At 36.2% G+C, this 24,057-nt stretch overlaps 1 protein-coding gene across 1 annotated transcript in view; it reads left to right on the top strand.

Moving 5' to 3' along the window:
* The window catches only part of Dys (Dystrophin), a 479,719-nt gene that overhangs the window by 135,340 nt on the left and 320,322 nt on the right, over positions 1–24,057 (top strand). Inside the window, exons 2-18 of the mRNA XM_071591999.1 lie at positions 2,709–2,770; positions 9,280–9,372; positions 9,674–9,751; positions 9,939–10,031; positions 10,613–10,702; positions 10,895–11,093; positions 12,038–12,192; positions 13,367–13,594; positions 14,403–14,584; positions 17,321–17,616; positions 18,953–19,206; positions 19,878–20,072; positions 20,670–20,795; positions 21,298–21,598; positions 22,109–22,365; positions 22,521–22,678; positions 23,812–23,995. Coding sequence (XP_071448100.1) covers positions 2,709–2,770; positions 9,280–9,372; positions 9,674–9,751; positions 9,939–10,031; positions 10,613–10,702; positions 10,895–11,093; positions 12,038–12,192; positions 13,367–13,594; positions 14,403–14,584; positions 17,321–17,616; positions 18,953–19,206; positions 19,878–20,072; positions 20,670–20,795; positions 21,298–21,598; positions 22,109–22,365; positions 22,521–22,678; positions 23,812–23,995 — 2,951 coding nt within the window. The remainder of the gene's footprint in view (positions 1–2,708; positions 2,771–9,279; positions 9,373–9,673; positions 9,752–9,938; positions 10,032–10,612; positions 10,703–10,894; positions 11,094–12,037; positions 12,193–13,366; positions 13,595–14,402; positions 14,585–17,320; positions 17,617–18,952; positions 19,207–19,877; positions 20,073–20,669; positions 20,796–21,297; positions 21,599–22,108; positions 22,366–22,520; positions 22,679–23,811; positions 23,996–24,057) is intronic.

Genomic DNA, 24,057 nt, shown 5'->3' with positions numbered 1-24,057 from the left:
TGATGAACTTTCTTCAAAGACCAAATTACTGAACCGTACAACTCTTGCTTCATGTCAAAGGCTTTAATAGCCTCTTATTTAAGTCCCTACTCGAGGGTCTTATTGACAGATTCCCACCTCGTTGAGATGCAAACTTCCCAACTTACTTTTTTTGTAGTAAATGCACTGCTTGGGTGCGCTTACGCCCGGCGTTCCAGGACGTAGTCGCCAACCCTCCCCTTGGCGTGCCCCCCCCTGGCGTGGCCCTCCAACCGTGGATCATCCAGAATGCCACTTTGTCTTCTCCATCTTCACTTCACTCTGTTTCACATTCTCTCATCTTTCATTTCATCTTCCTTCCCTTCTATTTTCTCCGTTCCTTCCTCTCCCTCCCTGTCGACAACTCCCCGCGCCGTGAGATGGCGGGCGGCCGCATCCCCCGCGGTCGTTGGGGTGGGCGCCACGACGGCTACTCCTGGGAGGGCGTCAAAAAGGAAAAATAAATAGCGACGGCAAAGGCTTAAAAATTAACTTTTTAAATTATTAAAATCCACGCACGGCGCATGGGTACTTTGATTCACACTGAAACAAAGTTTTTCTTTAACATAATTTTGAAGCAAGTGTTAAATCTACCAAGGTAGTTATGAGATGTGCGGTGGTGAACTGGGTAAATAATTCGGATATTGACCGGAAGGTCCGGGTTTGATGCAGGACGACTCCCCTGAGCACCCCTAACTTCGACCAAATTGGTTTTTTTATTCAGTTATCTAATCTTCCTAGGAAACAACCGACGGTATTGGGAAAGCAACTGCTCCTCTACCACAATTTGAGTGAATTTTACGCGACTTAGAAGTTGAGTACGAGTTGAGCTCCACCATCAATTAATAAACCTTGAAATCTAATTCCATGATTGTGTATTTCTGAAATAAATACAAACTGAAATGTTGCCATTTATCACAATTATTAAACGCCAATTAATAAAGTTTTTTTTTTCCTGAAGCACCTTTGGGGAAGTTTCAAAGCATTTATCATGGTTATACTAATAAGGGCCAGTGAAAGACGTCTACGGCTTTAAATGGTGTGTTCTCGCTTGTAACCTGTTGGAATACATACGTAACAAGGTGCGGCACCTCCTAGACAAAACAACCGTAATAGGTCATCGATGAGAAGGAAACACGATTCATTGTTACACAAGTTACATTTTGGATGGTGTATGCTTTTTAGTAATTGTCCTTTGGTAATTTCTGGGCTATAGCTGTATTTATGTCTGCAACCTCGACATACTTCTTTTAAAATCGGTGCACAAAATTAAGCAATGAATGAATATCTGGGCCACAATACTCGATGCTTGCCGTATTTCAGATCGCTTTCTTGTGGCATTTAAAAGTAATTACTCACTCGCCTTATTCTTTACTGCAAGGTTCGAGCAGTTGATATTTTTCAGATATTTGCCGAAATCTTTGATCACAGCCGAGATTCAAGACACGGATTCTTAAATTATAAATATTATTATCTTCAATTTTCATTATACTAGGATTGGTTTTGCCATGCGTGGTTCATTTTCGAAAATTCCTAAAAAATGAGCAGTTTTGAGAGGAGGCTGAAGGGCGATTTCAGAACCCCAACGCAAAGAAATGCAACTTCAGGTCGGCTGCGGACACTCCGCTCTTGGTGTGGCTGAAATGTCTAGGCCTACCATGTGATTCAACCAATCCCTCACCCCGAATCTGAAGATCGAAAATTCATGCAAAAAGTCTGCCGAAGTGTTTAGAGTTCGAGGAATGATATGAAGGAACGCAATCCCTTTCGGCCGTATTAATTCCACTGTAATGAATTTTAATATCTTATGTATGTGCGAATCAGTCCATCAGTCCATAAAAGCGCTGCTCAAGTGTAAGTTTCCATATGGGAGAAATATATCCTGGGTTCGCGCGAGGTACTTCATCCCGATTGCTAACGAATTCCTTTCATTGCCATTGCCACCTGTTCTTTTTGTTGTCCTCTGTTTATGTAAATATGTTGTTTCTTCAGGTTTAATGTCTGAAAACAAGTGTTTTTTTACGATTAACATATTTAATCTAGGGTAGGTGCAGTTGAAAAAAGCCTGGGTAGTTGAAAAACCCTCGGGTTTGGATCCCCCCTCGTCCCTCCGCCTGACGGATTTCACTTGGCGTTCTGGTACTCGAGTTGAGAATCCGAGTTTCTAAATATCCGTGAACCCGGGAATTTCGAGACACGTCCACTCGACGGCTTTCTACAGTACCATTCTAGAGTTAAGCATAGCTCACGCTTTTTAATGCGGGATTCGTAGAAAACGCGAATTTTCTCCAGCGATTGACTTTGCGATTGTAAATTAGCATTGGGCAGGTCATTGAGTGGTATGCGGCAAAGGGTGCAAACGCAAGTGGAAAGGAACGGTGAACCGAAGAGAACTTTTCGGGATTGGATTAGGAGCGGAGAAGTTGTTGCTCTAACGTTTTGTTGGAGGCGAATAGTTTTTACGTATGTTCATGGATTTTTCATTTTTTTTTGTTTCTTTCATGAATTTCGTATTGTGTCAGGTGCCCTAACGATTTTATGACTTATTGAGTTGCGAATATCGAGCGGTGGGTTTAACGTTAGACATCTTATTTTAGTCTGTCATGTTCAAAAGGACTGACGCAACATTAGACATTTTATTTTTGCCAGTCATGTTCTGAAGTACTTACATTATTTTATTTTCTTTCCAGACGAACGAGAAGATGTGCAAAAGAAAACGTTTTCGAAATGGATCAACTCGCAACTTATTAAGGTAAGTTTTATTTGATGATTAAAATTAGCTGCGACAATTTACGTCGCGTGACGGCACCATGCCGTGTATAAAATGAAATGTTTTGTTGAATAGCACGGTTGTACCTTTCCAGTGGACATTGAAACCTTCCAGGAAGTTAAGACTAAACTAGTAGAGTTTATTATTTTAAAATTGTACAGTTTTAATGCATGCAAATAGCATGTCGTTAGTTTTCAGTTCTGAAGATCGTTCACTTAAAACTTCCATTCTTACATACTCCATTTTAATTTGCATTGGTAATTTACCTTACTCCTTTCCTATTTTTCTCAGATGCTTGTCCGTTGAACTTCCAGCCTTGCACTCTTCTCTTTTTTTCCATTTGCTTGCTCCTTTTTTTCTTAATATGCTTAAGTCGTACTCAATTGCCATTGTATCATGTTTTAATGGGAATTGCGAACTTGGTTGCAAAATGAAGAGGGAAGCAGGGTATTAACCCAACCGGAGCAAAATTCCCGGCGAGCAGAGATTGTTTTATGAGGTGAATTTGGTTTGAGAAATATCTAAAGAATTTATTCTTACACCATGAAGCAATTGGGAAGCAAGTCAAAGAAAATCCGTAGATCTTACATGCGCATTTGTGGAGATCCTGCCTTTTCTCCACACCCCGCCCCTTAACCCACCCACTAATAGCCCCGTTCGCTTTCTATCACTTTTTCCGGAAAACTGAAGGTACCAATCTTGAAGACGTACGTATACTATTTTGGATATGCTAATCCTGGTGTATGTCAGGTCTTGAAATAATATTTTTTTTCAAGGCAGTAATTTTTTCTTACGCATGCTGAAGAAATTTAGTTTTTACAAAAAGCCAACGTAGATAACGCCTTGGGCGTTACTCTTCGTGGGCACAAAGAGGTAAAGATGTATAAAGGTTTAATGGAGTTATTAATACAATTAAACTAATGTATAATATCCAATAAAATGGTCCCGTGTGAGTCACGCGCACTTCGTATGCGGAGAAGTCTTTGTAGACAGCAAATAAGCCGAGTGGGAGTGTTTGCATGGGCGTAGTGATGATTTGAATATTTTAATTTTTAATGTATTATGTTAGTTATTTATTACCGTCTTCTTCGTTAAATTTCTCCTTCACAACATTGTGCCCACAAAGAGTAGGTGTGGCCCCAGAAGTAATCTGTAGTTTGCATTTTATTCCAATGGTCATAGATTGGTTTACCAATGATGTAGGTTTTACATTTCATTATTAAATTGCACGTCAAATGAAACTAATGAACTACGGGCTCACTACTAATGAATCTGTATGTACTCCAATAAAATTCCATCTAAATTCACTTGTTGACTTCGGCAATATTACCATTATGCCTTCAGTTTATCCCCTTAAGTGATGATATTTTCCTGTGGGAGATCCGACGGATTAAAATTAGAAGTGTTTACGTACCTATCGGTCCGCTCGATTTTCCAACGAGTCTTCTCTAAGGCGATCCGCCCCAGCCTCTTCGTACTCGCGCGTATATCTTGGCAGAACAGAGATGGAAGTCTTTTTGCGACAACTTCCACTGCCCAAAGGATAGTTTTATTCTGATGATATACTGCCCAAAAGCTAACAGTACGTATAACTCCTCTTCGTCGGAGGAAACGGTGAAAGCCTCGCCCTCTAGTAATACCATCTTATTCATTCACTCGGCATGTAAAGTGAACTATTTTCAAGCACGTAAGTATGCGTCGAAGTTTCTATGTTTTGGAAAACTGCAATTTGTCCCCGGAAACCCGAGATCATGGATTTTTGCCTCGATCAAGATGGGCGATGTTAAGCGCGACGATAATCATTTATGGTATGGTACCAGGCTTACCTTGTGGATTTTTTTATAATTAATAACAGCATGTAAATTTCCTCACATAGTAATTACCCACCACTTGTTTAACTGACCATGTTTTCGGCCATGCGTGTTGGGCATTTATCTAGTGATTTTACTTTGTCATACTCTAGATATACAGCCTACTTAACATAACAAAGGTTGGGAGATAACGTGAATGAAATCTTCATTAACCCGAAGAACCCAAGAGGCGAAGATGATGGAACTGTTGGTGATACGGCCGTAATAGAGGAGCCGTCTCTAATGAAACCCAGAACATTTGGTCCTCGAAAGCATTATGATGGAGGATAGTGAGTCAGTCTCAGTATTGAAAAAAATGAAGTAACTTAATCAGTTATACGTAGTTTAATTTCCCTTGGATTTCCCGTGCCTTTTTTGACAGGAAATGATCACCAAATCTTAGAAAATAGAATTATGAGAAAATAAGTTATGATGGCCATTCATATCAATCCGTGAACGAATACATAAATGCCAGCGTTTTTAGTTTGCGATTGACCAATGTCAATTATTGTTTCTGAATCTATTCGTTAACAAGTGTTTTGGAATTTCTGAAGATTAACATATTCTGATGCTAAGCATTCGAGATAACATTAAAAAAATAACCTGCAGTGTAAATACTAAACTTATATTTCCACTGAAGGTATACAGTTGAGTAAAATAAACTTTCGCTTGTGCTTGTGAGCTTATTCTAGGAGGAGAGCATCCCTACTTTCTCTGTGCATAATCTCACTTCGATCCGCAGCTGAATTCTTCCACTGAACTAAACAAGTGTGGTAAACTGATTGAATACTCAACAGCTCTGCGCGAGTGCGTCATTTTTCAAGTGATACAATTTAGAGGGAGAAAACAGTAAAATTTAACTCTTGAATCTTTTATCTCGACGCTCATAAATTTTCCGCTGGGCAGTAGTAACATGCATTAATGAAAATCAGGACTCATGGGATCGCGCAATCCTCCGAGAGAATGAATCAGCTGGATTTCGTTGTTTCAGAGGTCGGTCTAAGGACTGCGCTAATCACCGAGTAAACTTAAGTAAGTAGGCTTCATAGGATTTACAGCTTGAGAATACGAGATTCATTTTTCAAGTTAGGTCCGCTTGGTCATAAAAATATATTCGTTAGAAAAAGTTTTTATTGAGGGATTTAGTTTCCTACCAAGCTACTTCAATTTTGTACATAATCGCCGTTCACTTCCAAGCACATTTCGTCACGCTGCACCAGCATTTATGACCCCTCAGCTTAGAAGTTGGTTGGCTGGTAATTTAACCAGTTAACAACGGGGTCTCTAGTTCCTCGTCGTCTGAAAACCGTTGTCCACCAAGCCACTGTTTCAAGTGTAAGAAGAGGAAATAGCTCGTCCACTCAACAGTTTTTGCTTTTTGTGTTGGTCGGTAAGTATTTTCAGTTCCCGCGCACGATTTGTGATATCCGAACTTTTCCGATAAAATCGTATAAATAGTAATGCGTCAGAGGACATTTATCGTCCAGAGCACTAATCGTCAATCAGATCACAGTTCTTGGTCCACAAGTTTAACGATTTCGATGGTGAGGATATTGGGCCTGCCACTCCGCTCTTCGTCATGCACATTTATTTATTTATTTTTATTTATTCATATACACCCTGCAAGCCTCCGCCAGGGTGTGTGGCAGGGGGTGAATATACACCAGAGTAATAGTTGTACGGTCATCTGTTAAATTTTGATCATATTATCGAACGTTTCCTTCATTCATTAATGTAAGTCATAAACTAGGAACAACTCCCGGTGAATTAGGGCTGCTGATGATCCTTAGCACACGAAAATCGAATCACGGCACCCACTTCGCAACTTGCGGGGGCAACGATTTTCGCGTACATTGTTACAATATCTGCATCCACCGACAGGCAAACGTGCAAAAATAACTTCAGTGGCTTTGGAAGCAATCAGTAGATGGCGTTGATTGCGTACACCTTTGTTCTGATCCGCCAATACTTATGTTTACGAAAACGGCCTTTACTTTTCGAATTACTATGCCTCGTGTAACCACTCCCGTAAAGATAAATTACGAGTCGTGTGATTATTTTAAAACGTATGTGGCTTTGTCGTTAAGATGTTATATTGTTTTAGATAATAAGATGAAAAATATATGTTTGGTCGAAATAGCCAATGGAAGTTGTCACCTGGGAGAGTTCTTAGGCCTTCAAAATCAGCCCCAGCACATGGTGGTAGTCCCAAGGTGTTTTATTTTTCTTGAGAGCGTGCACTGTAGTTTTTGGACTCAACACAAACCATGACCTCTTTATTCTCCTAGTCTATAAAAATTGAAATACCATTTAAGATGTTGATAATTACTCGTAAAAGAAAGTTGAAGCGAAATCTAAAACGTACTGGTAAATTTTTCTCAATAACTGACGTGATTGGTGTGGCTTTTGTCATGCACGTAAAATATAGTATCTGGATAGTATCATTTTTACACCGAAGCTTCAGGTTTGAAAACACTGCTCGCAATTACTGACGGTAATTCAAAAGGTTGAACGGGAAAACTGATGTGATGTAATGAATATTTTGGTGTAGAATGCATTTGTATTTGGAGCAAATCATTTTGAAACGTCTTTAATTACAAATCAAATGAATAACTGGTAGTTATGACCATTGTTGGCGGTATTTTATGTAGAAACATATAGTATATACGAGCATATATATCTTTAAATGTCCTTCATCTCGCGGAGTGCTTTAATTTTAAGATGTATGACAAATAATAATGTAATCCTTCGTTTTAATTGTTTTCTGTTGTGAATGTAGTGGATTGTTTTAGAGAGAGTTGCAACGGTATGAGTATCTTGCTGAAAGCATCAAATAATACTTTCTCGAATCCCTGGATTAGGGTCTTACACCTTAGATCAACTCCACCTGGGTGAACTCTCAAAGCAGAGATGTCGATTTAGTCCGTTTTATCTTATTTGCTACCCACTTCACTTATCCGAGTACAAAGTCAAAAAGCATATTAGTTTGGAATTCTGGCGATTGGAGACCCCTCAGAGAATCTCAGAGCTGTTAGACGACTATAAATAAGGGCCTAAATGGGTTCGTTGCGGAAAATATGCCATGATTTTTCGGTCGCTTTGATGTGTAAAGCGGTAACTATACTAAAAAAACTCATAATTAGTGCGATGTGATAAGCGAAGCGGAAGAAACGCGAGAATTTCACAATGCAAAAATCATTCTCCATGGCCGGTATTCGAATCCAGATCCTTCGATGTCCGGCCTAGTTCTTTGGCCAGTTAAGCGTCCTCTTACTCTCTGGATTCGTATCCCGGTCAAGGCGAATGGTTTTTGCGCTGTGAAATTCTGCACTCCAGTGTACACGAGCGAATGACTCCGGTAAAAGAACTGTCCTTACCGTAGTTTTTTGAGGTGGAAGAAGTTCCTCCTAATTAACATGCATCTTCCTTAGTTTTCTATTTGCTACCTTTGTAAATCTGTATTGTATCATTATTTTTTCTTAGTTGAAACGGTGGATTTAAACGGCAAACTGGAATTAAAACGGCAAATTATGTTTGAAAGAAGTTTGAAATTTCTTGAAAAAATCAGGCTATGTGTTAATACCTGCCCAAAACTTCGGAGTTAGGAAATATTTCAAATGGAAGAACTACTGTCATCTGTTTGCGTATTGGTCCACATCTTTAATCCAGTGGGTGCCACACTCATTAAGAATATTTTCACACCCTCCTTTGTTGTTTGTAACCCATAACCCCTTTGAGCTCACAGTTGCCCAACAATGAGATTAGATGTAAACCCTAGCTTTAAAATTCTTAGCAGCATTGGTAGAAGAGCTTTGACCAGTCACATGGACTCTTAAGTCCTATGAACAGGCTGCCTCAGCTTGAAGGCATTAATTTCTCAATTGAATATTCATTGGGACTCAACTGCTGCTTGTTCTTTAATTGTTGCCTCAGGAAGGAAGTTTATCTGGTGGGGCCCTTGGTCAAGCATTCCTTGACAATTAGCTCTGCAAATTAGTACCAGGCTCTTTCAAATAAAATGTATATATCCTTAAGCTGAAAAGTTTGCCTGTTTTACTACCGAGTATTGGGTACTTAAATTATTCTTTGAGTGTTTGGCAATTTGTTCACCTTAGGAGTCAAATTTCATATTTCCTCAAAAGTGAAGGGTCTTTTCCATGGCCGTTTCATTTGTTGCATGGACAACACACCCAACAGGCAGGGTAGGACTAAGTGGTGCTGTGTTGCTATCATCAGTCAAATTAAGTCAGGAAATTTTGTGGTTAAACCTGGAAAGGTCAGGGAATTTTGTCATTGGATTTTGGTGGCTACTCTGGATATATACATAAGGGAGGGAGGGATGCATTTGGAATAAGTAATTATTTTAGTTCATCTGGTCAGTGTAAAATTCCATTAAAATTGCACATGAAAAAATAATGCAAAAAACTGTATAATTATGTATGTTTATCTTCTGCTGTCTCACCTATCTGTTAAAAAATTACCATATCTCCTAATCCCTGTTGCTTATAATCGTATCAGAAACTCATTGGCATATAAATAGTCAGTTTCCAGGAAACTTACCTGTTTATTTATAGATAATCATTGCTGAGTATGGAATGGTTTTATAAGTTTTGGTTTCACCTTAATTATCCTTCCTTTCAGTGTGGCCACTCTGCGGTCACGGACTTATTTTTGGATCTCAGGGATGGAAACAGACTATTGGCCCTTTTGGAAGTACTTACAGGGAAACAATGTGTAAGTATTAATAATTTTTACTGAATTTTTAATTAACCATGGATAAAATTGACTAGTTTCAAGCATGATGTGGTGGAAATCGAGCATAATGAATAACTGATAGTAGCAATATTCTGCTGGATAAATTTTATTTTATGACCAGGTTTCGATGTATTACATCATCATCAGGTCATTAATGATGATGTAATACATCGAAACCCGGTCATAAAGTAAATTTTATCCAGTGCTGCTATCAGTTATTCATTAACCATGGAAATTTAATTAATATAAGTGTGTAATATTCTTGCAATATTAATTTCAGAAAAGGGAAAGAGGACGAATGCGAGTTCACCACCTCAATAATGTCAACAAAGCACTCCAAATACTGGAACAGAATAATGTAAGTGATGAACGCTAGTTTATGCCGGATGATAAAATAAAACCGTGGCAGATCGAGATATGCCAAATTTTTTTTGGTACCGATTGCTATATTTCTATGATTAACTTGTACTTTTTATATGAGATTACCCCAGGTGTTAGTGCTACATTTAATTATAATAATTTGCTCCCATTTCACCCTATTACAGGTGAAGTTAGTTAACATTAGCAGCAATGATATTGTTGATGGCAATCCAAAGTTGACCCTTGGGCTGGTATGGAGTATCATTCTTCACTGGCAGGTATGGATTAATTGTTCCGTGTTTCTATGGATCTGCACTTCAAAGGGTTTTTAATAGCTTGTCTCAAGAAAGCAATGGAAGTCATTGAGCTCTTTGCTCTTCTCTTATAACTTCAAGTGATAACTTCTCATAGCTAAAAATATATATTTCTTTAAATTCTTGGCTTGCGCAAATTAATAATCCTCTCATGGTGAACTTCTATGGTAATGAAAAGGTAAATCCCATGCCATAGTGACTAAGGTATATATTTTTTGTAAAATTAGTGTTACTGAGGTTGTATTTCACATTATAATTTCCTAAGAGTATTTTTTTCCCTCTTTGCATATTTCATTGATGAAGTCTTTTCCCCTCCTCATTATTCTATGCCTTGTATCTCTTTCCCCTTCATATATTACAGCTTCCTCAACCTCAGTATGTGCTAACCCATTCCACCTCGACACTCTCAATTCCTAGATCTCGATATAAACTCAAGCCATGAATGCCTATGTGTCTGAATATGTGTATCAGGAGATTATTTGAGGTTTTCACCCCTTATGGGTTTGGTCAAGCGAGGGCTCACAATATTTTATTCTCTTTTACAGGTACATTACCACTTAAAGGATCTTATGACAGAATTGCAGCAGACTAATTTAGAGAAGACATTATTATCATGGTGCCAGCAAAATACACAGGTGAGTTTTCGTAAGGTGTCATCTTCTTTGGCAAGATATCATACTTAACACTTAATTCTGTGGTGAAATCTTTATTATTCCATCATGTTCGGTAGAATATTCCATTACCATTTTGATGTTTAAAGTAGTATATTTTTATACCCGGGTACTAAGTAGCAAACTTCACTCTTTGTGCTTCTTGTTATGTTTCAGGGGTATACTGGTGTGGAAGTGAAAAATTTCACAACGTCTTGGTCTGATGGTCTGGCATTTAATGCGCTCATCCATCGATGGCGACCGCAACTTTTTGATTATAATCATGTGGCCAGAAAGCATCCCAATGCAAGGCTTGAGCATGCTTTCCGTGTCGCACTTGAGCACCTTTCAATTGAAAGACTTCTGGATCCAGAAGGTAGTATGAATTTGATAGCCATTCAAACAGAAACAAAAAACTCCTATTATTAACCTCTCTTTTCTAATTATTTTGTTAAGTCTTATGGAAGTTGTTGCTACTGACATATTTTTAATTGAGGACATATAACAAAGGTCACATAATATGGACCTTTTTTCTCAACCTCTAAAATTATGCAATATTATTATATTTTATAAAATAATGACGGTGGATTTTCATATGTGTGGTTGTTTGACTGTTTATTTAAAGTCATAAAAACTTTTGACCTAGAAAATATGTTGGGTATCCTGGGAAAATAATATTAATGGTTATTTTAACTGTAAAACTTTTGACAATTCATCTACCTAATGATGGCATTAAATGCAATTATGCATCAGCAAAAATATCAATATTATTAATGAGAATTTTGCTAGATTATATATTACTTGTTTATGTTATATTTACAAAGTATGGAATTAATGAGTTTAAGAGAGGGATTGGGATGGTGCAGCGTATAACATACTGCCTTCCTATCAAGAGGGCCCGGGTTTGAATCCTAGAGACTGCAGATATTTTTCAATGGTATCCCGATCCCTACTTGAGGTGCCTTTTGGAGAGCACTTTGGGTGAGTAAGCCGTCCGTTGGATGGGATGGTAAACTGCAGATCCCTTGGCACCTTTCATTAAGAGTAGGCTAATGCTGATGCTGGGTTTCTCTCCTCCTTTCCCATCCATCCCAAATGGTGTAAATGACCTTAGCTGTCGATTGCCTCTCCTAAAACTACTACTACTGATAATAAGAATGCACTATGCAGTTATAGCTAAAGTACATCTGCCATTTATTTTGAAATAACTACTATACATATCAGGTGTTATGTATTCTTTATTTTTACATCAGTAATATATTTGGTATTTCTTTTGTAACCACCTGGACAACTGGACAATAAATTTTCCTCTTCTTACAGATGTCAATACGACTGTTCCTGACAAAAAATCTATCATGATGTATGTTATGTGCCTGTTCCAGTCTTTACCTCAAACAGGGACCAATTCAGTAGATGCTGGTGGAGGGAATGAATTAGATGTAACTGTTACTGATATGAACTCCCAAGTAGTAGATGTGAGTAAGAACACCGGAACAATTGTGGTGGCATTTCCAGTGCAAATGTCTTTAAAATGTTTCACAAGTTACTTGCTACATATCTTATAGTAATACCAATTCTTAATTAGTAACTTTTTTGGTTATCATTCTGAATTTTACCCAAAAATATATGAACAAAAAATGCAAGAAACTCATGGTGAAAGCATAATTTTCTGAAATGGATCAATAAATCCAAAATTCTTGAAGATCTTGCTAATAGTTCTGCTGGTATTATGTCTTATCCCACTCTAAATTTCTATGGTATTTTAAGGAATGAGGTCAAATGACGAAGGTATTGTACAAGCAATGGCATGAGCAAAGTATTGATGGAAACATCTTAAGATAAGCTTGTAATTATTTGAAGGGCATTTTTGATAAAGAACTTATTGTTTTTCAAGTATTGGCAGTCATGTTTTGGGATATAACCACATGAGATATTTTTAAACTTTCGTTAAATTGGCCATATATGTTGTACTAAATTTCAAGTACTTTGGTCTTTCCGTTTTCCCTTTGTTTTAAGTTTATATGAAAAGGTTTCATATGGCAAGAAAGATGTAGATATTCTCTGCATAATTTAAAGAAATGTGACTAGAAGATTCATATCATGAGAGAAATATGTATATTGTCGTTTGTTTTTGTTCTCAAAATATTGCGTTATACATACAGTCTTTTCTCCTTTTTGGGATTAGATTTTGTTGATTTACAATACATTAATTTACCATTTTGCATGCCATACATGTATATAGGTTAGTTTCTATACTCTAATAAAATCAAATTCATGCCAAGTTATTAGTATTTGAATATCATAATATTTAAAAATAGACATTTAATAAAAGAATATTTAGTGAAATATTCAATGCCTAAATAGTAGAAATACTTTGATTTAAAATAAATGTAATATAATTCAACATTTTAAATGCATAACAACACATCAAATACCTTGTTGCTCTGAACCAAATTTAATGTCAGTTTCTGTCTATTGAAAATTTTTATCATATTTTCTGATTAAAATATGTGATTCATCCAGTGAAAAGATTAATAACGAATTACTACATGATGATTAAATGTGAATTTCCATGCTCTCAAATAAAAAGCATAATTGTTGTGACTGATGACTGTTGTGAAATCATATATATTTTTTTAAATGATTTAGGTGTGCTCTATGAGCACTGCAGGATCCCGTCCCCTCAGTTTGGCTACCAATGTGTCAGTGGAACTTGGTGGATATCAAGTGGCATTGGAGGAAGTGTTGACATGGCTGTTGGAAGCTGAGGACAAACTCTCCATTCCATTGTCTCCTTGTGGTAGTCCGGTTGAAGAGGAAAATATGACATCATCTGCTCAATTAGAGAAAGCAAAGAAACAATTTCATTCTCATGAGGTCTGTGGGCTAATTGCTAAGTTTAATCTTGTCTTTGTTTTTGACTGGAGAAATAAGTTTTCCATATAAAATCTTAGCCAAAATCAGTGCGGTTGCGTTAGCTCCCATGATGAATAATGTTTGGTAAGGTTGTATCATGGTGAATAAAGTCATACATTTATGTAGAATTAGTGACAGAATACTAATTGTGTAAGCATGGTTCATTATGGATATTATGACACCTACCACCTTGTATTTAAAACGTAAATTTAACATGACAAATGATGGTAGTTCAGATTTTTTGATTTATTGTTGGGACCTTTTTTGTCCATTATTATTATTTAATCTCCAGCTATGAAAATTCTAACGAAATGACTAGTTCATTGTTGTTCATGATTCACAGTGACTGATTAATTTTTGCTTTTTCTACTAAGTGAAATTTGTTACAAGCTTGACTACATTATTTGTTTTGAGATAAATCTTTATGATTTAAAAAATTGTTGCATGATTATCTGATTTTGAGAACTGCTGAAAGGTAGAATATGTTATTCATGTGCTGAGGAACTCATTTCTTGGTAATTATTTGAAATTTTTCTCCTGGAAAAGTGGATTCATTCATTTGATCCCACTGTCATATGCTTGCAAAAAAATGGTTAATTTATAGGTGCTGGGAATTTGCCAATTTTCATTCATAGCTGTAGGCGAAGGTCCTTAAGAGAAATTACTTTGAGAAAACGTACGATTTTAGCACTCCTGTAATTAATTGTAGTAGTTAACTGAATGGGTAATTTTCAAGCTCCTCTACATTTTCACCCTCTGTTTGTATCAGAGTTTTCTGTTAGAGTTGAGTGGTCACCAGGGTGGTGTGGGTGCTGTGCTGCAGGAAGGGGCTCGTCTACTGGGTGAAGGTGGACTCTCAAGGGAAGAAGAGGACGAAGTTCGTGTGCAGATGAGGCTCTTAAATTCCAGATGGGAGGAACTCAGGCTCAGAGCCATGCAGCGTCAAACAAGGTAAAAATCTTTAGCTCTGGATGCTGATGAAATGGTATCCACGGGTATTTTCATCTTGTATTCTGTGATACCTGGGGGGGATTTGAATAACATGATTTTGGACGAAACCATGCACAGCCAGAGCAGTGATGACTTTTACTATAAACAAAATGATGAATAATGAAGCATGATAATGCATGTATAGATTAGGAAAACATTAAGTATGTGCTGGAAAATAACAAATAACAAATTAAAAATTAAAAAAAGGGTTTTCTAATTAATAAAAATATATGTGAGGGCTCTCCTGAATGTAACTTACGTTTTAGCCTGGCGTGGTGGTGGGTAGGGCTAGAGCCATCATCCAGCTGTCTAAATGCCCTTACACTCAGTATGCATCCTGCTGTGATAGTGGGCAGACTGTGGTTCTTCTACTTTGCTCACTGTGAGCTGTTAAAATGTGTGCTGCAATAGAAAATCCCATTAGTTGTGAAGTGCGATCTGTGATTAGGTTTTTACTGGCAAAAAACCACTAGCCAATTGAAATTCATGGGCCACTTTGTGAGGTGTAAGGAGACAGAATAATTACTAAAGGTGGAGTGAAGCATTGGTACATTCAATTTTAAAATGGCCTCACCAATTTTCACTGCAAGGACCGCAGTAGTCAGTCTAGCCTTCTGACATATGAACTGACTGTGAAAATCAATGAAAAATTTGTGAAAAATCACTGATTTACAATTACAGATCTCTTGCTTCATTTTCCCTAAATTTTACAAATTCTATTGCCTAAAATTGTTGTGAGGAAGCTTGACTATCACAAGTTTTGTGCAAGATGGGTACCGAAAATCTTGATGGAAGACTGCAAAAAACAGCATCTTGCTGCATTGCTGACTTTTCTCAAAGCGTATGGCAAAGATGGTAATGCATTTTTAGATCTTTTTGTAACTGGGGATGAGACATTACCACCTCTTTCCTGCGATGAAGGCGTGGCTTGCAACACAGCTCTTTTACTGTGATGCAGAATTGCATGCTGGTGTAAACAAGTGGTTGAAATGTAAGGGGGCAGATTTCTTCAGAGACAGAATTGAAAAGCTTGTGTATTTTTATGATAAATGTCTCAATTTGAATGGCGGCTATGTAGAAAAATAGTTAAAGAATGTGCCTTTCAATTGTATATCATAAAAATTTGTGTTGTCCCTAGGTTCATATTTTGTTTCAAAACGGAAGTCACTTTCTGGAAAGCTATGGTGCTTAAAATAATGACTATTTGTTAAAAATATGACCTTGTTCCAGCCTAAATTTTGCAAAAGACATTGATCCAAGAGAAGTTTTATTCACATGAACCTAGGCTTTCATTCCTGTTATCTTCAGGCAAATAAAATAATAAGACCAAATCCATTAATATTGGACTGAAGGTCAGTGAGGAGGAGGGCAGTGAATGGATTAAAATGGCATGGAAGAGTGTGAAATATCTTCCTCTGGAAATAATCATTGGTGCCGTGCTGCAGCTCAAATGGTTAACCAATGGTCATTCCCCTGAGTATCCTGATCTCCATCTTCCCTTTCTTTAATTATCTTCCCTTGCCTTTCTAGTATTCATCAACCTGCAGTATAATGAAGTGCACTCTGCTTTTATTAACTTGATATACCTGAAAGTCAAAATAGAAATAAAGATAAAGTAGTTTATAAATATGTAATAAAACAATAATTGAATAAGACAAAATCTGGGTGATCATGATAAATTTCTGGGGAACTGTTAAGGACATTCCTCCAATAATACAATACACAATGCAAAACAAACATATTTGACTGATTGAGCTTTAGGAATGAGCTCCCATGTTATAAAAACATTAATATTCTCTTGCATTTATTCAAGAAGTTGGATGAGCTTTCATTGTATCCTGATTTGATAGATTGTTTATTACAATTCCATTAGGATCTGAATATTAACAATGCTTTACAAGGATTATTTATGGCCATGTGATTGGATATATTGTAGTAGTAGTAGTATATTTTCTCCTTGTTGGAAGATTGACTCAGCCACCGTCTTTATTGAGATGGAGTGTAAAATATAGCAAATTTCTGAATGGACTGGCTATTAAATATAATAGCCCATTCATTCTTCTCCTGGAGTTAATGAAAAATAAAAACCATGGTGCATGGCAAGTGGAGAGTTGACATTTATTTCACTTAGAACATTTTATTGGCTTCTTCGATTGAAATATTATCAAAATATGTGTTTACTCTACATCAAAAACATTGCCATAGGAGAGATAATTTATATATTATGGTGAAATAATATGCCCATATAAAATACTGTTTTCAGGGCAATCATCTGTTTATTGCTGGTGGGCTTATCAAATGTATTTCATTTGTGCCTGAACCCATGTTTAATAACCCTGGTTATCTTTGTGCATCATATAGTTGTACCTATTCTACACTTTTTATTTCAGCTTATAATCTAGAAGATATATGTGGATGAACGTATGGAAATTGTTTGTAAATTGTGCCTCAGTGGTCATAAATTGAGGACCATTTTGCCACATAGTGACTGACTAAAATAGCTAATAGTTTTTAAAATTATTCCTTATATTTGAGGTTAATGAGACTGAAAAGTTGTGGTAGATGCTATATGGGATAAGAGTTATATACAGCATTCCTTAAAAAATATGTAAATGTGTGCACTTTTAAGGTTACACGAAAGACAAAAGATTGGATTTAATTTTGAATATGATCCATGGATGTCCTTCCTTCCTCCAGCATCCATGACTCTTTGATGTTACTGCAGAGGACACAGCTGGAGCACCTGAGACAGTGGCTAACAGCAACTGAGGATCGAATATCACGAATGGCGCAGGAAGAGATTTCTTCTGGCTTTTTTGACAAGGGGAGTAGAGAGAACGATGGCAAGCAGAAAGGATGGACTTTAGGCTCTTTGAAAAAACACATGCAGCAACTGTCCATTCTCAAAACTGACCTTGAAGCACAGCAACCTCAAGTGGACTCGCTTTCTCACATGGTGGTAGTGGTGGATGGAGAAGAGGACACAGCTGGAGGTAATGAACTTAGGGATATATTTATCTGTTAGACTTTGAGAGGATATAAAAAAAGGCTTTTGCAATGAATTACTTGGAGTTTTTAATGTTATAATTGACAAAATAGCCTGATTTCTAGATTATTAATTGAAGAAAGAACAATTTAACAATTTCATGAGAAATATTGTTTGATGGTATTATGCAATTCACCATTTTACAACACCATCAAGTTCAAAGAATTATTAGTTGATTTCTGTGTACCAAACCTGTGATGAGGAAGAAGGGCAATCTAGAGTTTGAGCACAATTTTTCAAAACTGAAGTTTATACCTGTGCCTCCCCCATGCATATTTTTTAAATAACCCCAACGGAATGCTTCTGTATTTGCAGTAGACAATGCTGTAAATTAGTGAATGTTATATAATATTTATAAATATTTTCCCTGGAATAGTATGAACGTACCATTTTAAATTAATGCTCAAAATGTCCACAAATTAAAACCTGAATTAATAGAGTTTACTTTATTTATAGAATTAAAACTTGTTGGTACCTGTAGTTTTTTCCAATTGTCTTGTAAAATTGATAAAGATCTGTCTTTACAATTGCAAATATGATTCATAATTTAATGTTAGCTTTAGGCAAATAAAGATGTTTTTAAAATTTAAAAGGCTAAAGATTCATTAGTTCATGAACACTGTTGGTACATATTGCATTTATAAATAGTTTTTGTATAGGGCGTGAAAGGTACCCTTTATTTCAATTCATAATATACAATTTAACATTGTATAAGTGATGGGGATATGGAAGAATACCTAGAGCCCTCAGTCATTGAAGTGCTCAAAGAGGAATGCTCATGGTGGTTGGTGGTCATATATGGTGGTTGTATCTTGCCAGCTAGTCAAAATTAGATTTATGTCTAGGAAAGTGGTTGGTTAAATTCAATAGAACATGATAGTCAGATGTGCATGCAATCAATATATGGGATATTTTTTGTGAAAAATCATATTTGTCAAGATGTTAAAATAATATGCTAAAGTAGAGTTGCAAAACTGTTTTTCTCATAATCTGCAAATCTTTTGTGTAGTAAAAATATTTGACATAACATATTGTTCATGAGACGTTTTAGATTTATCCTTCATTATACTTTTTGGTGTTAATAGATACTTCAGTTTGATCATATGTCTACATTCAATAAAATAAAAGAAGGCATAATATCTTTTTTTAATAAATATTATTGAAATGCATCCTTTTGCAAGTGATTAATTTTTTATTAGCTTGTGGAAATTTAAAATTGTTGTACTGGAGAAAATTACTTGGTATTGTACCCTCACTGCTGCTTGTGCTCTGTTTCATTCCAGTTTATTCAAAAATGGAAGATGACCTGTCCGCCTTAAGTGAACGCTGGGGCCACATATGTCAGTGGATGGAAGAGCGATGGGGACGTCTTGAGGGTGCTCTGGAAGCATGGCGCAATCTTGAGGCTGAGGCCCAAGGGATGAAATCTTGGCTGGATGGAAGGGAGGCACGAATCAAGCGTATGGATGCTGAATCTGCTGAAGGAGCAACAAGACCAGAAGAGACCAATAAATCTGTTGTCTCGCAGGAATTACATGTTAGTTTTCATTGGTAGATAATCTGGTATAAAATTGACTTTCTTGAGTGAAATTTTGAGTGGCTTATTCATGTTTGATCTTAAGTAAAAATCAATTTTCCACTTCAAAAGAATATTTTGGATATTATGATGCATATTGGTGTAGAATGATTGGGTAGATTTGAAATGTATCTTATTTGTTAATTCTCCTATTGGATTGCCTTTCTAAATATTATGGAATCAATTATCCTCTTACTTCGTTAAAAGTGCATATCCAAACGCTTTGAGAAAAGCATGATTTTGATTTAACTCACATTATGGTGCTAGCCTGATTGATTAGAGCAGTTTGTTCTAAAAAAACATCAATTTTCCACGAGGCCTATTTTTCTCCCTCTCTTCATAAGTAATGTATTTTGATTTTGATATATATTCCAAAGAAACTGCGGGAGATGCCGCAACAGTAACTTTTAACGGAGTCATCCGCTAATGTGCATTTCAATGCAACAATTTCAGAGCGTAAAAATTTAAGAGGACGCCTCGGTAGCTTAAGTGGCTAAAGCACTCGACCGGATATTGAGGGATCTGGGTTCGAGTCCCAGTCAAGGCGAATGATTTTTACGCTCTGAAATTGTTGCATTGATATATATTTTTGATTAATATGCTTTTGTGCTTAATTTTGGATACAAAAATAGGTTTTGCGGGTCGAAATGGAAGTCCAAAGGAGGAGGTTAGCATCACTTCATGAATCTGCTCAGCACCTGAGTGAAAATCCAAACTCAATGCCTACAGCCCTCTCTGTCCCACCTACCGATGTTATGGAACAAATAGAAGCTTTGCAAGACCGATGGGATGCTTTGGCAGAAATAATGAGTGTTCAGGGTCAGAGGGTGAGTTCAATACATGCACTGAGCTATCATTAATTCTTCTTGGCACATGAAATAAATTTTATCCAAAGTGCCTACTTAGTAGGATGTAGTTACTAACAGAAAGACAAGATATATGAGAAGGACATGTTTCATTGCTCTGTTTGTCTGATGATACCAAATAAAGATTGAAAAGTTATGTATTAATGATACTTTTTGGAACCATAGTGCAGAGGTAAAGTGAACTTACCAACCTGAATTAAAAGAGCTTATTATTACATAATTTTATAAAAATTGTCATGCATTTTAAAATTTTGTAAAACAATGCTGGAAATGTTATTGAGAATAAATCTGTGGCAATATAACTAGACAGGGAAAATGTCCTGGATTGTTTCATATGAAATAGAAAAGGTGAATATTGAATCACCTATGTTCAACAGTGAAAGTGTATGATGATATTTTATTCATTAATGTGAAATCTGTATGGTTTAACCTGCTCTGGTATTTGTGCTATTAAAGTAATATTTTATCAGTAAATTGGTAATGAAATTATTTGGAAATGTTTTTAATGGTAATTTCATTAACTAAAGTTAAATTTATTTCCATTTTCAAAAAAATCAGATGGCATCATCCCCTGGTACTGGTTATACAATATCTCCTTCAGTGGAGGTATCAGCCACAGTGGTCACATCCGGGAAGCAGTGGCAAGTGAAGGAATCAACTCACAAAAATGCGGGAAGCAGAGAGGTCTGTGGAAATTTTTATTTCTAAATCTTTCAATAACAGTGCAAGTCCTCAATATGTCAAAACTTTTGAGTAAACTCTTTTCATCATGATCTGGGTAAATCATGGGAGACTGCACTTGAATTTTTTGCCTTTTTATGGAGGCCAACTAACATAGGTATAAGCATTTTGTTATTATGAGGGGGAGCATAGAGTACACTCTTCATTATTTGTCCATAAGCACTATGAACTACTTAATGCAAGCTGCAAACACTACTTTTGCTGTTCAAATGTTTATTTCTCCTTTGTCATCAACATTTTATTAGGACTCCAGTACAAAGGATGTGATTACTGAAAGACGAAATCAATAGCATAATGTAATTATTCATTTTGTCTTTTAAAGTTAACGTATATAAAAGGGAATATAAAAAATGCATATATCCATTGAGATTTATGCTATCTTATTTAATGACATTATTGGTACTAATGGCATTTTTTATGTTCTCAATTCCAATTATTCTTTCAGTTTGTTCAGGGAGGATCTAAGAGGAGACGTGTTGGCCCCCCCAATTCATCTCGCATGGAGTTTGATGACTCAATGAACCAGATTATGGTGTGGATGGAGCACATGGAAGGTGTCCTTGTTGGAGGAGGTGGAGGGGAAGGTGGGAGTAGGGGGGCAGGAGGGAGAGGGAGTACCTTTGATGAGCTCAGTGTTGATGAGCAGCTAGTTTTGTATGAGGACACAGAGGCAGAAATTCAGTTCAATGCAGCTAACCTTGAGAACCTTTCAATGCTAGGAAAGCAACTTATTGAAGATTCCAAAGGTGAGATCAGTTTTTCTTTTTTTAGTGCCATGGTATATATGACCCCACCAATCCTTCACAATAGTAATAATGGTTACTACAGATACAAATGTCTCAACTTAAAATCAAATTACACTCAGATGAAGTCAGTAATGATGATACTTATTGATTTTTCCATTCTTAAGATCTGATTTCTTTATACTTCTCTCAATAGGATTCACATTTCCAGGGTATCAAACGTAAATGCTGATGTATATTGACTAATCTATAATTTTTTAATCATAATCTGTCACTTTTTTCTCCAGAGGCATTGAGACGTGTTTAAAATTTGTGCATCAATTGCATAGTATGTCAAAATTGCAGCACTGATGTAACACACCGAAAGCTTTCATTGACAAACTGTCAGCATAAATATCTGTACCATGGAGACATTTTGAATTGTGGAAAGTTTTGTCGTTAATCCCAAGTCAGCAGTGTTCATGAAACATGCTGGTTGTTCCTTTATTCATGAAGCCATCTTTCTCCCGTAAGGTGTGGACATTGCTGATGGCATTGAAAGGCGTGTGAGGGAGATTGAAGTGCGGTGGAATGATCTCAAAGCACTCCTGAGAGATAGAAGGGAGAGAATCAACTTTCTTCTTGAGAAAAAATCCGTTATGAATGAAATGGGAGCACTTCAGTTGGCTTTGCAAGGTTATATTAAGTGGTTGGATAGTACCTCATCATTAGGAGACAAGATGCCATCAGGAACAGCGCAGACTTTACAGCAGCAGCTGGAACAATGCAGGGTCAGTGATATGCCATTAGAATAACACTAATTTCCTGTGTTGATGTAGTATTTTTGGCCTTTGAAAATATAATTTTATTTAAATCCTGCAATTCAGATTTTCATTTCACGATTTAAAACATTTTTTGATTAATTTAAATCTCTTTGTATTGATAGGTGAAAGTTAAATCAATGAAGTCGCACGAAGAAAAATTAAGCAAACTTAATGCAAAATGTAGTTCTTTGAGTAGTCATGTGGCTGCAAGAGAAGATAGAGATTCCATCCTTCTCGAAATGAAGAATTTTATATCTAAATGGGAAGATACTTTGGAGAGGTGAGATTGATTGTTTAGTGTATGGTTTTAGTTAGACATTAAAGCAAATTTATAATTATTTCTACTTTATTATCTTGTTTCAAATCATGACAGAATTATTTTTTTATATCCAAATTTATGTCTTTTGAAGATCAATTTTGATTACATGTTGCGAGTAATCCTTTTTCAAATGTTTTTATTAGTTGTCGAATGCAGTGGTTTTCAGTTTAAGGTTCACCCAATGGACATATTGTACATTGTTGCAATTAAATATAGATATGTAGTGACAAAGTGGACTTAGTTAGGATCCTTACGCTCCTCCTATTATCCTCATTATAAACTGGAATATAGGAATCTAATGGTCCACCTCTGTTTGGTTGTATGTAACATCCTTTATCAAAAATGGGTAGAAAGACTCCTTTGTCAACTTACTTTAGAAGGCATAGGATAAACATATTATAAATAAACATTGATTCTAGAATGCTTTGTATTGCAAATTAGTTTTAATGTCATTAGCCAAAATTGAGGGTGGATATGGGATAATTATTTATTTATTTAACTAGAAAAAATATATGAGCCTTCTAAAATTACATATTAGCCACCGTCCATTTGCTGTTTAATCATTACGAAGAAGAATTCATAAACTATTTTGAGTTAAATTACTGATAGACTTCTATATTTTCATGTGTTCACGTTTCTGTTCTAATTGTTTGTTGAAAATAATTAAATGAGAATTAAGGTATGTTAATTGAGTTACATGCCAATTGAAATGCAATAAAATGGTCCCTGCTTGGAAACTTACATGAAGACACTTAATCGTTCATTTTTTGAACCTGTATTGTCAGTTTACCAGTTAGTGTTGTGGTATTTTACCCCTCTGATTTCCACTGATAATAACTCATGTGTATTAACTTTAATAGTTATTCTCTCCTTCCATTGATACTTGAGTTGAAGAGAATTCAAATTGAGTCATGCTTCTATGCAATTCTCAGTCAATTTTATACAGCCCCTCAAAAACATGATAGGCTTTGTTGATGCATATCTGTGCAGTCAGGGCAGAGGTCTGATTATATATGTGTGCTTTGAGAATGGATCAGTATTATATTTTTCATAACATAATTATCATCATTGTGGTGTAATTTTATCATTTCAAGGCTGAATGTCAGGCAGCAAGAACTGTTCTCAGAGGTGGGAAGAAGTGCTGTGGAGCCTCAGTCCTTTAGGGAATCAAAATTGACATTACTTAACTGGGTACATGAAGTAGAAGGTGTTCTACTTTCAGAGCATCCTTTATTAACTAATCCTCAACAAATGAATCAGCAATTGGTTCAGTTCCAGGTACTGAAATGCTACATAATACTTTTATATAGTGAAGAATATTCTTATAATGGATATAAATA

The sequence above is a fragment of the Hetaerina americana genome, unplaced genomic scaffold, assembly GCF_022747635.1.
Source record: "Hetaerina americana unplaced genomic scaffold, ioHetAmer1.1.p SCAF_1, whole genome shotgun sequence".
Lineage (NCBI taxonomy): Eukaryota > Metazoa > Arthropoda > Insecta > Odonata > Calopterygidae > Hetaerina > Hetaerina americana.
This window is presented reverse-complemented; position numbering and strand designations above follow the sequence as displayed.